Below are 16932 nucleotides of genomic sequence, written 5' to 3'. Positions count from 1 at the left end.
TATCTATCTAGAGGAACACTATATTCCTTTAGAAGCTATCTCATATACTTGGTCCTAGGTATAGTAGGGTAGGTTGATATAGAGGTTTTATACTACTTCAAATAGGGGCTTAATCGGGGAGGAGCTTAGCTTTATATCTAAATAGGATAATATAGACTACGAAGTCTTCCAAGATTATAGAACTATATAATACTATATTAATAGCTATACAACGACAATATAGTCGACCTATTAAGGCTCTAGTACACTGATACTAGTATCTCTAGGAGGCGTAGAAACCTATTGAAGCGTATATATTCTAGGGGTCTATTGAGACCTTATCCTAGGAGACTTTCCTTTGCCTAGATAGTATAGGGCATTGAAAAGATATCTTATTATCCTTAATACTTCGAAAACCTATTGAGGCTTCGTTATTATCGACGTAGTGGTTGTAAAACGCTAACCTAATTGAAAGACGACAGTTCTATCCTTCTAAGTAGAGACAAAGGTAGAATTTTCATTGATCGTTATTTTCTTCTCTAATCTAGCTAAACCAATTACGAAAGTAGTTAAATATAGTAGCTATTTACAAGCTTTCGAGCTTAGGGCTATACCTTTATAACATTTGGCTCTTTCTAATAGTATATCTAACACTATCTTATATTAGATATAAGGTCTTAGTGTAGACATTTGCTTGTCTTCTTAAAAGCTATACTCTTACCGCTATTATACTAGTTAGGTTTAGTATATTAGTTGCTAGGGGTATCTAGATAATTTATAAAGAACCTATAGTTATCGTTTAAGGCCTTTAGACTATATATTCTAAAGGAACTTAGCTATTTAAAAGGTTTTCTTCCTCTAGATAGACGTTAAAAGAGTCGATATTTCTATAGAAATGTATATATTAGTCTTTTTATAGTCTATCGATATAGTCGTTGCCTTTCTTAAAGACGATAGCTAAGCGTCTAATAACTAGACTCTAGTGATATATATATACATTGTCTATAGAAGCTCTAGAAATCCTATTGACCTCTATAACACTATTAATCTTGACATTGACCTTCGAGGGAGAGTCTAAGGATATATCTGTCTTATAGCCTTTCTAAGGTATACTAAGCGAAAAAGACCTAGCTAAAGCGGCGTAGATACCCCTTTCGTCTTTACTAGATACCTCTACTCCGCCTATCTATATAGAGGTACCTATAGTAACACCTTCTAGTCTCTTTGAAGCTAAAGCTCTAAAGAAGATGACTAAGTATATTTTTACTACTATGCTTAGTATAATCTTTCTAACCCTAGCGAAGGCTAGCCTTTAGGGCTACTTCTTTAGTTAGAATACTATACGATAGATCGAGACCTTTAAGGAGATGTATAAAGCTTATTAGATTACTAATGACAAAACCTATATATACCTATTTAAGCTTTAGTATAATACTATAATTTAGCCTATTATTCGTTACTAAGAGAAAAAGGACTAAGAGACTTAGGCTACTTTTAAGGCTAAGTTCCTAAAATGCTAGAAGAGTAACGATCCTAAGTAGTATAGTAATAGAGATTATCTTTATAATCTAATTAAAGGGAGATACTAGCTAGTTAGCAAAGTTATCTATAACTACTTTAAGTTAATCGACTATATATACATTGTCGCCTCTACTAAAGTTTATAAAGAGCTATAGTATATAATTGTTCTAATGGTATAATATACACTTGATTAACGGATCTAGGTAGCTCTTAAGGACCATTGGTATACCCTAAAGAAGGACAATAAGGACTCTATCTATACTACGAAGTAGATAGACTTCCTTAAGTTCATTTAGGATACTCTTTAGAAGGGTCTTAACGTAGGAGACCTCTTCTTTAAGACCTATAAGCGTAAGATCGATCTATAGAAGTACTACTTACCTCTAGCTACGCCTACTATTAAGACAACTCCTAAGTTGTAGAAGTAGAAAGAGGAGGAGCTAAAGAAAGCTCTTATACCTATACTCAACGATATCGACAATCTAGCTAATTAGCTCTAGCGTCTATATATCTAGAAATAGAAGATCGCTAAGTAGTTTAAATAGAAGATCAAGGCCTTCCATTTATATAGAATCGATTTTACTCTTAACGAGATTGAGGTTCTCTAGACGTATTTCTAGCAATAGCGGAGCCGCTTATAGAAGAGATATATTAGCTTTGTTACTAGTCTATATATTGATAGTCGTCCTCTTAGCTATAGTAGACCTATAAGTTCTAGCTATTACTACTATTGTAGTAACTCTGACTATATAGTCCTTAAGTATATAGAAGCTATAAAAGCTATAGCTATAGGTCTAATATATTATAAGGGTATAGACTACTGCCTTGGTAATAGGAGTAAGAAAGGCTATATACTAGTTAAGACAATTACCTTTACAAAGGTAGATATTAATAATATACAAGAGGTTAGTAAGATTAGCTAGCTCGTTTTTATATATATAGCCTATTGCCTACGATATAATAGCTACCCTATATACCAAGCTTACTACTACGAGTATAAGCGCCTAAATAGTTGTCTGTTTAAGCTAGATATATCCTTGGTGTTAAATAAGCACTACCTCTAGTAGCCTAAGCTATATTAGGAGCCTACGACTATTTGGATAACGATCAATCGTCTTATATATAAAGGGGAGCCTAAGCTCACCTCCACCTTCTATTATATAGCGTCTAATCAGTTGTCGTTTTATATAGTCCTGTTAGAGGGAGGTTATATCTTGACTTAGAAGGTTGTCCTACGACCTACGCTAAAGGCTAACGAATTTCGCCAACTACCTCTTCCTTTCTCTAACTAGACTAAAGGGGAAGCTAAGGAGGAAGTGGATAAAGAAGTGGAAACTATACTTTAGGGTATACTACCTACTAAACGTTGGTTCGCTAAGAACGAAAGAGAAGACAATATCTAGATAGACAGTACTCCTATATCTCTAGTAGAGCCTCTTTATATAGCTATCCTCAAGAACCTAGCTATAGCGAATTATATAAAGAAAGAGGAGCTATAGTCTAAGCCGCCTATACTAAAGGTTGCTATATTACCTCTATATATAAAGGATATAATCTATATTATAATAAAAGCGAAGACCGGTCTAACCCTTAACAACTTGGTCTATATCTCGTCTAAGTATAAGGACGTTCTAATCGTATATCTATAGAGTATTTCCACTAATATCGAGGTTATCGACTATAAAGGGTCTAATGTTCCTAAGCCTAATAGACTAGCTACTATATTAAAAGATATAGGGATCTATATATAAGCTCTATATATTAATATAAATATATTTGATAGCCTTCGCTCTAGCTAGACTAAGACGGTTCTAGCAATCTTTAGAGTTACTAAGGATAGTATATAGAGCATCTATATAAAAAGCCTTTAGGAACATTAGATTTGTAAAGGTCTGTCTAGAGACGTTGATAATTGTATCTATACCCTACTCTAGAAGTCTATCTTAACGCTTTTAGTCTTAGAGTATATAGAACTTAGTACAATAATAAGAGTATAGTCGCTTTCTACTCTATATATCTAGTTTAAGAAAGGTTATTATAATAAGTATCTCGCCCTAATCGACTCTAGTTCAAAGTATAACTATATTTCGATAAGCGTTATTAAGAAATATATACTACTATACTAGCCTACTAAGGTCGTTTTAAAGGGTCTTTATAGCTTAGCACTGTTCTTTAGAGAGACCTAGGTCACTCTTTACCTAGGCGGAGTCGGCATTAACCTTCACTTCTTTATAACTAAAGATATCGCTAGCGGGTACAAAGCAATCTTTAGTATACCGTTCATTAAAGATATTGCTCTAACCTTCAATTACTACGATAGCAATCTAATTACTACTAATCTACTTATAGAAGGAAAGATAGTTTAAATGTATATTATCTCTAAGAAGATTGCCTAGTAGAACTGTCTATTATCTCTAATATAACTAGCTATTTAGGAACAATTCTAGGGATTAACGAAGAGTCCTAAAAGAATCTTTGACTAGGTAGAGATAAAGGAAGGTGAGACTGCCCTTAGTTTCCTCGATAATAATATAGGTAAAGCAGTTTTTTATCTTGTTTTATAGAAGTCTTATATACTGCTCCTTAGTACTCTTTTTTACATTGTACATTCTTATTCTTCGTCTTTTTCGTCTAGATAGACAAAGATTAAATTGTTATCTTATTTAAAAGGGAAGAGGGGGACCCTAGTTGGAAGCCCCTTTTCTAACTAGAGGCTAAGGCGAGGATTTAAATATAAGGTTAGACGTACCTTAAAGATGTTTATACTCTAGAAGAATATTGTAAACAAGGTTCGACTAGTCGATTTAGCACTATTAGATAGCTCTATACCGAAGAGAGACCTATTATAGTAAGAAAAGAGGCTTATAAAGGCTAAGGCAAAGATATAGTTTAAAAAGGAATAGGACGATCTTATAGTCCCTTATTTTTTAGATCTTAAGCTAGGCTCAAAGCTTACTAAGGAGCGTCTTTAAGCAATGTTCGCCACTATAGATAGGTTCCTTAATAAACTAGAAAAGGAGATGTTTATTAAGATCTTATAAAACTAGGAAGCTACGCTTATATAGGATTTCACTAAGTATAGGTATATCTATAAGGATATTATCTTGCCTTAGTACATTAAGATTATCTTATATAAGGCTTAGTAGAGTAAGTCTATTCTAATTTTAAAGCTACTAATATAGAAGGTCATTGATCTATTTAGAGAGAGGCAGATATATAGGATTATCGAGTATAGCTATATAAGCTACTATAATAACTAGTTCTTCGTTCTTAAGAAGGACGGTAGATTATAGCTTTTTAATGATATTTAAAAGGCCAATGCTATAACGATCTATAACGCTTTTGTTCTACCTACTATAGAGGAATTTAATAAGGACTTTGGTAGCTATAAGCTAATGTCTCTCCTAGATCTCTTCTTTAGTTACAACTAGGTTAATCTCGATAAGCGGAGCTACGATTTAACGACCTTTTCGATGCCAATTAGTCTCTTCTATATATATACGCTACTAATAGAGGGTATAAATTCCATTGCCTAGTTCTAGCGAACTATAACAATGATCTTTAGTAACCTTATCCTAGATGTCTATTAAGTCTATCTAGATGATATTATAATAAAAGGTCTTTAATCTAATTATAATAGCTATCTAGATAGAGGGGGACGTTGTAAATTTGTTGTCGAGTATCTTAAGAACATCGATATAATATTGCTAAACGTAGAGCTAGCAAATGTAACTATCGCTATAGTAAAGTCGAAGTAGGTATAGCTAAAAGCGGTTTTACTTAGTTATCTTTATATATCTAATAGACACTTTCCTAAAGAAGCGAAGGTGATTAAGATAAGGGAGTAGAAGACCTGTTCTAACGTTAAAGAGGTATATACCTTCGTTAGAATAGTTAGATACTACTGGATCTAGATTAAAGGCTTTATAATTATTGCAATTCCTCTTTATACCCTAATAAAGAAGGATACTAAGTAGACTTAGGGGCCTATTAAATAGAAGGCGATAAACGAGCTAAAGGAGAAAATCACTATTGCTCTAGTCCTTACGACACTTGTCTATAGCGATCTACAATATAGTATAATCTTCCTAGTTTACAACGATAGTATCTTTGGCTAGGGAGGTATACTCAAGTAAGTTGGTCCTAATAGTAAAAGACACCTATATAGGTTCAAGAGTAGTATCTAGTTAGAGGCAAAGAAGCGGTATAATACTATGAAGAGAGAGCTAAGGGGGCTACTCTTCCTCCTAAAGCGTTTTCGCTACTATCTTTTTAATATATATTTCACTATAGAGACCAATACTCTAGTTCTAGTCTATTAGCTCAATAGTGCTATAAACGATGTTCTAGGTACTCTTATAATACGCTAGATTGCCTAGATCTACCTATTCGACTTCGAAGTCAAGTATATCCTAGGCCCTAAGAACGTTATAGCCAACGTATTGTCCTATAAACTGCCTAGGCCCTCTGACTATATAGAGAAGGAGTCGAAAGAGGATATCGACGACTAGGTCGACGCCTAAATCTTTGTTAACTATATAGGCGAAGAGACTTTGTATCTAGAAGGGAAACTAGAACCTATTCGCCTTTAGGATAGTTACTCCTAGTGGTCCTAGGACATCGCCTACTTCTTATCGACGATAGAAGCTCCGCCTAGCTATAGTCTATACTAGAAGCGACGTTAGCTTAAAAAGGAAGCGTTGAAATACTTTGTTAAGGATCGTCACCTTTTCCTCCGAAGTACGAATTATATATAATATTATAGGTACATTGTTAATACCTCTAAAGAAAGGCGTTTAATCTTCGACTAGTACTATAGCGAGGTTGACTATTATAGGAGAGAGGCAATATATTGATAAGTGACGAACTACTACTATTAGCGTAGTATATACAAAGATATAGCGAACTAGATTTAGGCTTATACCCTATATTAAGTGTACAATGCCTAGAGGTTTAAAGAAACAGTAGGTTAGATAGCGCCTTCGCCTTTTCCTTTTACTAAATGGCACCTCGATATCTAATATATACTGTCTAGCTATAGGGAGAAGAAGTATTTCCTTGTCGAGGCTTACAACAATCTTATAGGATACGTTGAGGCTAAGATCCTACTGAACAAGTTCTCTAAGGCTATTAAGTCCTTTATTATATAGTATATCCTTTGTTACTAGGGTTACCCTATAGTTGTAGTTGTCGATAGAGGCTCTAAGTTCAAGGGCGAAGTCAAGGAGATCCTTTGTAAATTAGGCATTAAGAGAGTTATTATCTTACTATACAATTCGTATACGAATAGTGTAAATAAGGCTAGCTATATCCCAATTGCCACCTCGTTTATAAAGATAACTAATAGTATAGGAAAGAGGTAGAGGGAGCTCCTTCTATATATTTTATATATAGATTGTACAACTGTTAGAGGCTCTTATAGAATGTCTCCCTTCTTTCTTACCTATAACTATAAGCCTATTAGTCTAATCGAGTTTAATATTCCTACCTAGCGAATTCTTACCTAGGACTCTGTCTATACCTAGATAGAGAGAGAGGATCCCGCTAGACGCTATACAAAGCTTATTGCCCTCTATACTTATATCCTCTAGGAAGCTAAATATAACTATAAGATTACTATTAAATAAGTTGCTATAGCTTATAAAAAGCTAGTTAAACGCTATAATAAGGCCTATAAATATAAATTTTGCCTAGAAAACGTAGTAATATTTATCGACAATTTCGTCCTCGTCTATAACAATATACGCTAGCTAGATATAAGCTTAGTTCAGAAGCTAGAGTATCGCTAGTTTAGCCTATTCTATATTTGGATAATCAAAGACTAGGACATTTACTTCCTAGAGACTTTGGACAATATACCTATCTAGATACTATATTCTCTAAACTATATAAAGAAGTTCTTTAAACTAGATAACGTCTAGCTAGAAGTGGACAATGTAAATCCGTTCCTCTGCTTAGAGGGGTATAGCGACAATGAGCACTACTATAATAGTCGCTATAGTAAAGCGTAGAACAGTAGAGGAGCTAATTCTAACCTTAGCGCTAGCTAAGGCTTAGCTACCTTAGTATATTATAATAACGAGATATACTAACTTAATAATCGTTTAAGCTCTTACTATAATAGGGAGATATATATTAGATATTTCTAGGGAGAACGCTACTACCTTAACGGTTGCTTAAGGCTCTATAAAGATAGTAAAGAGGGGTCTAGTACTATTAAAGACAACTAGAATACTAGCGACTAGACTATAGGTTGTCACCCTTATTAACTAGCTAAAAATTCTAATAGTAGCCAACTAGTTGGGCTTCTTTATAGTAGTGAACTATATAGTGCCTTAACTAGTCGATAATACCGCTTTAGCGATCTTTATTACGCTTATAGCGATGGCCTACTAAGGGAGGAAACTATATAAACGGTTATAGAGGATACTACGATTATAGTAGAGGAAGAGGTTCTCGAGGAAGAAACCCCTAGTTGTACTATAGCGCTTTAGACTAGCTAGACTCGCTTAACTACGAAGGGGGTAAGGAAGGAGCGACCTTATTAGGAGCTTATCGTCGAAATCCTCTATAGAAAGCTACCTAGTTTTTAATATTAGCCCTCTAGACGTATAGAGATATACGTTCTAGAAGGGGGGGAGGGCGTAGAAGCTGCTACCTCTAATGGTTTTACTAGTGTTTAGCTATATTTCCTTCCTAATACCCGTTGTTATATTAGCCTCCTACTTACTAGTAATATCTCCGTTAGCTACGTCTTACTTAGTCTTCGTCTATCTACTATCCTTTGTTCGTTTTTAGCCTTTAAGACCTTATTCTTTTTCGCTAATACCTAAGTTTTCCTTCTAGAGGGTGACCCTACTCTTAGGAGCTTTATAGTCATTTATACCTTTTTCTTTTCACTTCTATCTTCTAGATAGATAGTTTCTATTGTATAGGACTAAGTTTCTTAGAGCTAAAGCTAAGGCTAAGAAAAATCTATAATTAAGGTATATAGTCTCTTAATCTATTATCTATAAGCTAAGCTCCTAGACTATATCCTACCCTCTACCTATCTTTGTCTATTGTCTCCGTCCTTTAGCGACGTAAGCTCTTATAGTTAGCCTAGTACTACGCTATTTGCTCCTTAATAGTATCCTCTAGTAGGATAAACCACTCTTAGCCTACCTCTTCTAAGTATAGCTTTAGCCTAGGATCGTTCTTTAGATTATATAGAAGGTAGCTCTACGAGATTAAGTCCTAAGCTAGGTGCTTCTAATCGTTCCTATAGACGTAAGTCTAGGTATATTCCTTCTTCGACTAGATACAATTGGTATACTTATTAACAAAGAGAGGAGTAAGAGAAGCGTAGCTATTAAAGGGCTAAGTTATATAGATATCTCTATCTTTACTAAAAGGAGTTGTCGAACGTTGGTACAATAGTTTATAGCTTTAATAAAGAACTTTGTTGCTATAGGAGTATTAGTCTTCCTCTACTTAGAGGGCGAGTATAAAAGGGAAGTATAGTATTTACTTATAACTCTATACCTAGATTAAGAGAGCTAAAGCTCGGTTTAAGCGTATAGTAAGATAATGTATCTAATGCCTAAGTAGTCTACTATTATAATACTCTATAAACACTAGACAAAGAACTAAGGTGTTATAGTACTATTTAATTACGTTAACTAGCCTATCGTCGATATAAACCGATCGCTATATTCTATACTAATCTTGCTAGTTGCTTAGTAGGACCTACTAGATATATAGCAATCTAATGTTCAGTCGAAAGATCTTGATTATACTATAGATAGCTTTGTATTTGACTAAGATCGTAGTATACTTATTAGTATAGTATTTATCTTTCGGTATTAGCGAATCCTTTATTTTACTTTAAACTACCTAGATATACTTCTAGGCTACGAAGATCGTTGTTTTCGGCATTAGCGAGAGATCGATCTAGCGGTTTATAATCCTATATAATAGTAGCCTCTAGTCGCTTACTTTATTAGTGATTTCCTATAACGTATTATAGGTATACTAGCTACTTAGCATTATAGTTTCTAGGTTGCGAATTCGTATATAAGAGCTATATACAAATTTAAAAGGGAAGTGGAAGACTCGACTACTAAGAACCTAATCTATTTAGAGAGAGGAGGGTACTAGAATAAAGTAGTAAGAAGGTTAGAGGAAGAAAATACTTTTAAGATAGTAAGGAGGAGAGGAAGGCCTTAAGAATTTAGAGGGCGACGCTTATTTCTAGCCAATTAGTAAGCGCTATAAGCCTTATCCATTTTCTTTTACCTAGTTTAGGAAAGAGCTAAGTAGCCCTTCTACCTTTAAAGGCTTGTTTACCCCTTTTTTCTTAATCCTCTCGCTAGTTCTTTTATAATCGACTATTTCTTCTACTTTGCCTACTACGCTTTAGATTTTCTTATAATCACTTTAATTAGTCTAGATCTTTCTACCTAGAGAGCGACTTTTCTATCGAGCTAAATTTTTATATACTATCGCGAGTATTGCTATAGGTTGTTGTAGGATTCCTAATTTCGTAGGGCCTATATAATCTTAGGCTAATATAATTGCTGCCCTAGGATGGAAGTAGCTACTTAGAGAGCTTAAGTTTTATATACCGCTAGGTTCGTAAAGGCTTATAGAAGATAGTAATTAAACAAGGTATTACACCTCCTTTATAGGGCAAGAGCTAGACTTAAAGATGCTAAGTCACCTTAGGGAGACTAGTCTTAAGCTTTTTCTATTTCTATAGACTTCGAAGAAGTATCTATAAGATATAATCAATTGGCGGCCCAACTAGATTCAGAGCCCTCGGCTTAGTGTAAACCCTAAGATTGTAAACTACTTGTTCCTAGGCTAGCTAGAGGGAAGGTATACAATAGATCGGTTTTTTAAGGTCAGTTTTATAGATATAGGTATTTTACTCTTCAATATAGAAGGTATACTACTTACTAAGGAATAGCTAGAGGGCTAAATGATCCTAGACGTTATACAGTTTTTCTTTCGTCTTTACAAGGACTGTCTCTAGTTCTACCTATAGCCTATCTTAAATACTAGTCCTATACCAAAGGAGTTCTACCGGTCTAACTAGAAGGTTATTGCTAACCGTTGTCGTTTTTAGGTCTTCCTTTACTTTATCGATAGAAGACATTAGGCTATTACGATCTTCGACTAAGTCGTAGGCTAGCTTTACTACTTCGACTCTATACTTAAGAGTATAGAGACGTATATTAACATTTTATTAGAGGTCTAGATTGCTTTCTAGTCTATCTATAGGTTCCTTTAGTTATAGCTATATAAGGAGGTTATTATCTACTACCTTTAGCAAAGTTTAGAATAGGAGTATAGATAGTTCGCTCTCGAGTTTATATAGGCCTTTCTTCAAGAGCTCTAGCCCTATCTTCTAGACGGATAAATATAGTTCAAGCTGCCCTAGCTTCGGCTATATTAGGGAGATAGCGAGATAGTTATATAACGATATATATTGCACTTATAGTTAAGAGCTTATAGGAATACTCTTAGTACTTTCAAGGATTGCCTACTCTACACTAAGGGAATCCCTTCGTTGTAATAGAACAAAGGGAAGATGTATAAGCTCCCTCTAGACCTATTGTCTCTAACCTAAGAACCTATATAGTCTATACTCTTAGAATATAACGAAGACGAGGTAATCAAAGTCCTCTAAGCCAACAATGTATTTATACCCAATGTCTTTAAATTCAATGACCTACCTATATATCTCTATAACTACTTTAGTGATATAGAACTTAGGATTCTAGCTATATACTTAGTAGCGTTTAGGGAAGCCTAGTTCTTTGACTAGAGTAAGAAAGAAGTGATTACTATCGCCTAAATCATCTTTATACCCTAGTTAAAGAAGGACGTAGTATACTAGGTATACTACTATAAGGTTATAGGACTCTTACTAGATAGATAGTTTAGTAGTGTACTACCCTTGTAAAACCCTATAGGCAACCTTGGACAATAGCTATAGGGTATATTTCTAGTACCTAGCACTATTCTACCCCTTTAACTAGAGGACTAGCCAGTTGCTTTAGGTCCATTAGTAGCACTTACAAAGGATCTTAACAATATATCGACCTAGTAGGATATCGAAGCTAAGATTATAGAGATTACTATACTATAAGCGACTATAATATAAAGGCTTGTCGATACCCCTATAGATAAGATAGACTATAAGCGCCTTCTTAGTAGTAACCTAGTTAAGAACCTTAGGGCACTAGTATAAGTAGCCCTTAAGAAGATAGTACTTGATCTCTACCTCTAGGAAGAGGAGACGCTTGTTTATACATTTATAAGGAGGCTAGACTACCTTAAGATACTTTATACTCTAGTATAGAAGTATCTTTAGGCGTAAGGATTATCTACGTTATCTAGCTAAACATTACCCTTAGTATAGTACTATAGTAAGCGCCCTTATAAGGAACCTACGAAGCCTAGACGTCTACTTCGCCTACTACTATACGACCTATACAACTACGCCTTCGCCTATAAGTACAAATATCTAGTATAGTAGTAGGGCTAGGATATATATATCAAGGAGGTAGAGGAGTATAAAAGACAATGTAATCAACTACTATAGCTAGCTAGACCTTTGTAAGCCGAGAGAGCTATATATAGAGAGTAACTCAAGGAGTAGCGACGATAAAAAGTATATATTAGAGAGCTTTTAAAGTACAAGCTTACCTATAGGAGTATATAGTAAGTTTAAAAGGGAAGTGTAGATTAGGGTAATAGACTACCTAGATATAAGGGGGGACCTAGTTTTTCTATTTTTCTATTTATCTTAGAGCGTTATATTCGTTGCTAAAGGAGGTCTAACCCTCTAGTTATATATATTTAAATAGGCTAAGCCTATCTTCTTTATTATTAAGTAAAATATTAAATAGTTATCAATATACGTTCATTGACACTACGTTAGTAGTTCTCCTTCTTCTAGGAAGGCTGTTAAGCCTCTCCTTTTGTTGTCCTACCTCTGTCTAGACGATAGGTATCCGAGCTATTGAGCTCTGACTACATTCTTGTTGTCCTTTCTTATATTTCCGCTATATCCTACTAGACGTACCTGAGCTACGTGTCTTCCTCTCGGAAGATAGCCTTCCTACCACTCGATATGTACTATCTTCATCCGTCTAGAGGAACACTGCATTCCTTTGGAAGCTATCTCGCACGCCTGGTCCTGGGTGTGGTAGGGTAGGTTGGTGTGGAGGTTTTGCACCACTTCAATATATCTTGATCGTTCTCGAAAAGTAACAGTTGGCTTCCCGAACTGCTTCCGGTAATTAGTCGTTTCTTGCCCCGACGCGTGTCTCACGTAAATAGATGTTTTCCGCGCCCTTTTCAGACAGCTTTGGACCCTTTTCGGACAGGTAGGCATGACATGGCTGGCTGCGTGTTTGGACTGTCCCGAGGAGTCATCGATTTCCGGCGGAGGGATAGGACGATAGTACCCAGGGGCCAACTTGGCAACGAAGCTTCGAGGTTCACGCCCAAGTCAACAACACCATCCACCGAAAAGAGCCATGCGTGACTCCAAGCACTCCAATAGTCTCCTCAGTCCCTTCCCTCCACGCCGCGACGGCAGACCCGCTTACACCGCCGTCGCCATGGCTTTAGGCTCCGCAGTCCGATACCCATTCCCATGCCCATCCCCATGTCCGCCCTGTCCCGCTTTGCCTCCCTCCGCCGCCACCACCACCACCACCACCAGCCGGGCCCGGAACTCGTCCTGGTGCTGCCGCACGGCACGTGCGCAGCAGAAGAACGCGGGCGAGGCATTCAGCGGTTGGGCCGGCCTGCGGGATGCGGTAAGCTCGCGCGTGGATCTCGGCGCGGTGCTGTCATGATGGGCCTGGTCATTTATTCGCGCAAACGCAAAGTGTGTGCGATGAGTTAAGTATGGTAGGAAGGAAAAAAGTAGGTTGTTTCTGGCAAGTGGTAAACATGCCAAATAAAACAATGGGCAGTCCCGCGGTGTCTCCCGCCTGATCGACGGTCAAGCAACTCGGTCAGAAGCACTGTTCTCGCTCTCCGTGCTTGAGCGGACAGGCTTGCTCATGATGACATGGTCCGGGACGAATGTCTTTCCGTAGCGGAGCTTCCTGGGGCCGGGGGAGATCTCGTCTTTCTCAAAGCCCAGCTTCCTGTAGAAGGCTAGCCCTCGCTGATTTGACAAGAAGCACGTCAGCATGACCTTGGTCACGGGCGGCAGGTTGGCAGCGACAGTCGAGTGGAAGCCCATGAGCAGCGTGCCTAACCCGGTCCTGCAAAGCGCCGGTCAGCGAAGGGACGACAATCATCAACTTCCAAACGCGGTGGTCAGGTCTGGGATCATTGCAATTACCCCTGAAGCTCCGGATGCAGATGGATCTCGTAGCAGTAGATGACCGGCTGGCCCTCCTCGTAGGTGGGCATCAGCGACGTGAAGGCGCGGATCGTGCTGGTATCCGCTTCCCGGACCAAGATGTACCGCAGGTCGGGAGACCTCATCTCTGCGATTTTCTTTTCGGGATGCCACTTCACAGCCGAGTTTTCATAGTCCTCTTTGCTGGTCTGCTCGATTAAATGGAAGCAAGCCGTGAGATCGTCCTCTGAGAGGCGGCCAGCCCGTACCAGACTGATGCTGTACTCGGCAGCTGTCCGTGGATGGGTCCATGTGGTTACCCAGGCGGAGTCCGCAGGACTGCTTGAGCCGGTTAGCGCTACCAGCTACTGGGACATGACAGATGAAATGGATGGCGATTCTCCCGGAATTATTCTTCCTTTGCTCCCGTTATTTTCTTCTTCTTTTCCCCTTGCATTCTTTTCCTTTCTGCCTGATTACCTCTTCTCTTGATTTCGGAGCAACAGTGACTGACCTTGGCTGCAGATAAGTGGCGATGAACTCCTCGTCGGTCTTGCGATTCGCAAGTTCCAGCGGGCTCGTGGGCGCACGCCGACGCTTTTGCTTCATCTTCAATCCACCGCACAAGGCGGGCCACAGCAGTGGTAAGGAGGAAAGACGCGTCGTGTTCGCGACTTACCTAATTGAGTGATGGCGCGGGTGCACGTGCTTCTTTCCAGAGACAAGGGGTCCTGAACCTGGAACTGGCAGCGGCCTCACCTCCATGTTCATCCATGTTTGGGAAAGCTATGTGGGCCGTTTTCTGATTGCTCCAAATCTCGTCACGTGCAGGGTCGGCGCCCGGACCCCGGCTCACGGTGACCCTTGGAATTTGGTCCCGCAACCTGGCCCTCGGAGTACCTCACCTCCACAACATCTTGTCCACAGTTCCCGAGCCATACTTTCGTGGGCAACCGTCGCATCGCCTCGAGATCTCGAGCTCTCCCTTTCATTTCGCAAAACTTATTTGTCAGCCAATAGCAAAGTGCCGCAACGCACGCAACGCGCTCGGATTCGCACGCGCCCGTCATACTGTCTGCCGACTGGTCCGACAACTCTCGTCGTGTTAGCACGCCGCAAGTTTGTGACGCGTTCTACAGCACGTCGGTTGGCCTGGGTTCCTGGCTCGTGGCCCCTCGCCAGGTTCTGGGACCATATGGCCTGGCACCTGTCGACAGCCGGCTAGCCAAGAATAGGCAGGCCATACATATAGCGGCACCCGTACTGCGTCTTCGGCGCCTATAGTGTTCTGATAACTGTGATGGTATCTGTTGGTATCGCAGAGGCAGTTGGGTGCCTCTGCGATACCAACAGTTTCCTTTTTCGTCACACTGGGATTTTCGCCACGTAGGGATGGACAGCATGCTCATTGAGAGACTAATCTCTACGGGCATTGGGCAGTTCGCTCGCGTACCTTGGATACAGTCATCAGCCAGGAACCGTCTGCAACATGGCGAACGTCTCACAGAGGATAGCCTTACCGCAGAGTAGGTTCCTGAGCCGATTCTTAAGCCGCCTACCATCGAAAAAGAAGATTCCCCTGGGGGCTAGGTATCAGATCTAAACCCAAGAAAAAGAGGAACAGTCTCATCAGAAAAACAGCACTGAGGGCCAGGGCCCCGATCTGACACAATATTCATCAAACTAGTTAACGTTAAGCTAGTTAGTTATAAAGATTACACCCGAACATCTTTCCTTCCAAAGTGGACCGTCTCCCTTTTCACAATGCGAACCATCCGGTGCCAGCTTAAATTTGTCTGCCTTCATGGTCCAGAGACTAAAATTTTCTATTCTCGCGTAAGTTTCAGCATATAGATTCTCTCGGCATATACTATGAAGCCTGGGGTATGCGATTTGGTCGAGTTTATGCATGCTGTGACGGCACAGCACGCTGACCACCGTCATATGACTTGCGCACGGACCTGTCACGTGACCACACACTCACGTAACCTCCTGAGTTGATGGATCTGCAGGATTTAAGTCGACTTCTAGATTGGGAAGGAGGGGTTGACTTGCCGATAAGGAAAAACGGCTGATGGCTAAAGAGGTCCCGCCAAGACTAATTTCGGCCAATTATCGGCAATGTTTTTACAACGTTATTACGTAGCCCCGATGGCCAAGGCGTTTGCACTATCGCCAAGGGGTTTGCACTATTGCCAAGCGGTTACGCTAGTTAGTTCACCAGGGGTGCGGGGGGCAGCGTTAGCCCCCCGCTAGTTAGGGTTCGGGTTAATAGTTAGGATTCGGGTTAAGGTTAGGGTACGGGTTATCTTGGTTTTCTTTTTTTTCAATTTGGTTGAGGTTTCGTGAAGTTGTTGAGACGAGTCTTTGCGATTGTTCGTTGTTGATGTTGCTCGAAGTCGTCGCGGCCCCGCTCACCCCGTGGCGATTGTAAATACTTGTAAGCGGCAGTCTCCGAAATTAGTCTTGGCGGGACCTCTTTAGCTATAACCGGAAAAACGCGCTAATAAGGTGAACCGTGTCTTACCCTATAACGTATAGACTTTGTAGCCCTACTATAAATTGTAGCCCTACTATAAATTGTCTATACGTACTACCTAAGGTATTTAAGTATAGTTTTCTACCTATATATTAATAGTTTCCCTCTCTCTCTTTAGACTTAAAGTCTTCGTTAATCAAGTATCAATTTAGCTACAAATTATCTAGTACTTATTTTACCTTGCTATAACATTACTTTAAGTCTTACTACTATAGGCCTACGAAGGCGATATAATATCTAATATAGCCTTTTCTAATAGGACTAGTTTAGGTGGCTAAGGAACCTAAATCTCTAATAGAACCTTCAACTTGCTAATAGTATAGTATAATAGGTTGGCTAGGAACCAATTGGCACTAAGGATAAACCGTTAAATGTACAATAGGTTGCTAATAGCGAAGCAACCTCCGATCGACTAGCGGTAAGCAGTATAATTACCTTGTTGAGGCGATTTAACTATATTGATCGATAGAAGAAGTCCTAAAAGAGGTACAATTCTACAATAGCTTATAAAACAGAAAATATAGGTTATACTCCTAGGCCT

At 38.9% G+C, this 16932-nt stretch overlaps 1 protein-coding gene across 1 annotated transcript; it reads right to left on the bottom strand.

Annotated features, from left to right (window-relative positions):
- Positions 1 to 13429: 13429 nt before the first annotated feature.
- THITE_2116945 (uncharacterized protein) lies at positions 13430 to 14548 on the bottom strand. Its single transcript, XM_003654122.1, has 3 exons — positions 14367 to 14548; positions 13853 to 14191; positions 13430 to 13772 (listed from the first exon to the last, which is right to left on the bottom strand). Exons 1-3 carry the CDS (start codon positions 14459 to 14461, stop codon positions 13505 to 13507), a joined length of 702 nt encoding a protein of 233 aa, XP_003654170.1. The 5' UTR covers positions 14462 to 14548; the 3' UTR covers positions 13430 to 13504.
- Positions 14549 to 16932: the final 2384 nt, after the last annotated feature.

This window comes from Thermothielavioides terrestris, chromosome 3, assembly GCF_000226115.1.
Source record: "Thermothielavioides terrestris NRRL 8126 chromosome 3, complete sequence".
Classification (NCBI taxonomy): Eukaryota; Fungi; Ascomycota; class Sordariomycetes; order Sordariales; family Chaetomiaceae; genus Thermothielavioides; species Thermothielavioides terrestris.
The sequence above is the reverse complement of the archived record's forward strand: the minus strand, read 5'-3'. Positions and strand labels throughout refer to the sequence as shown.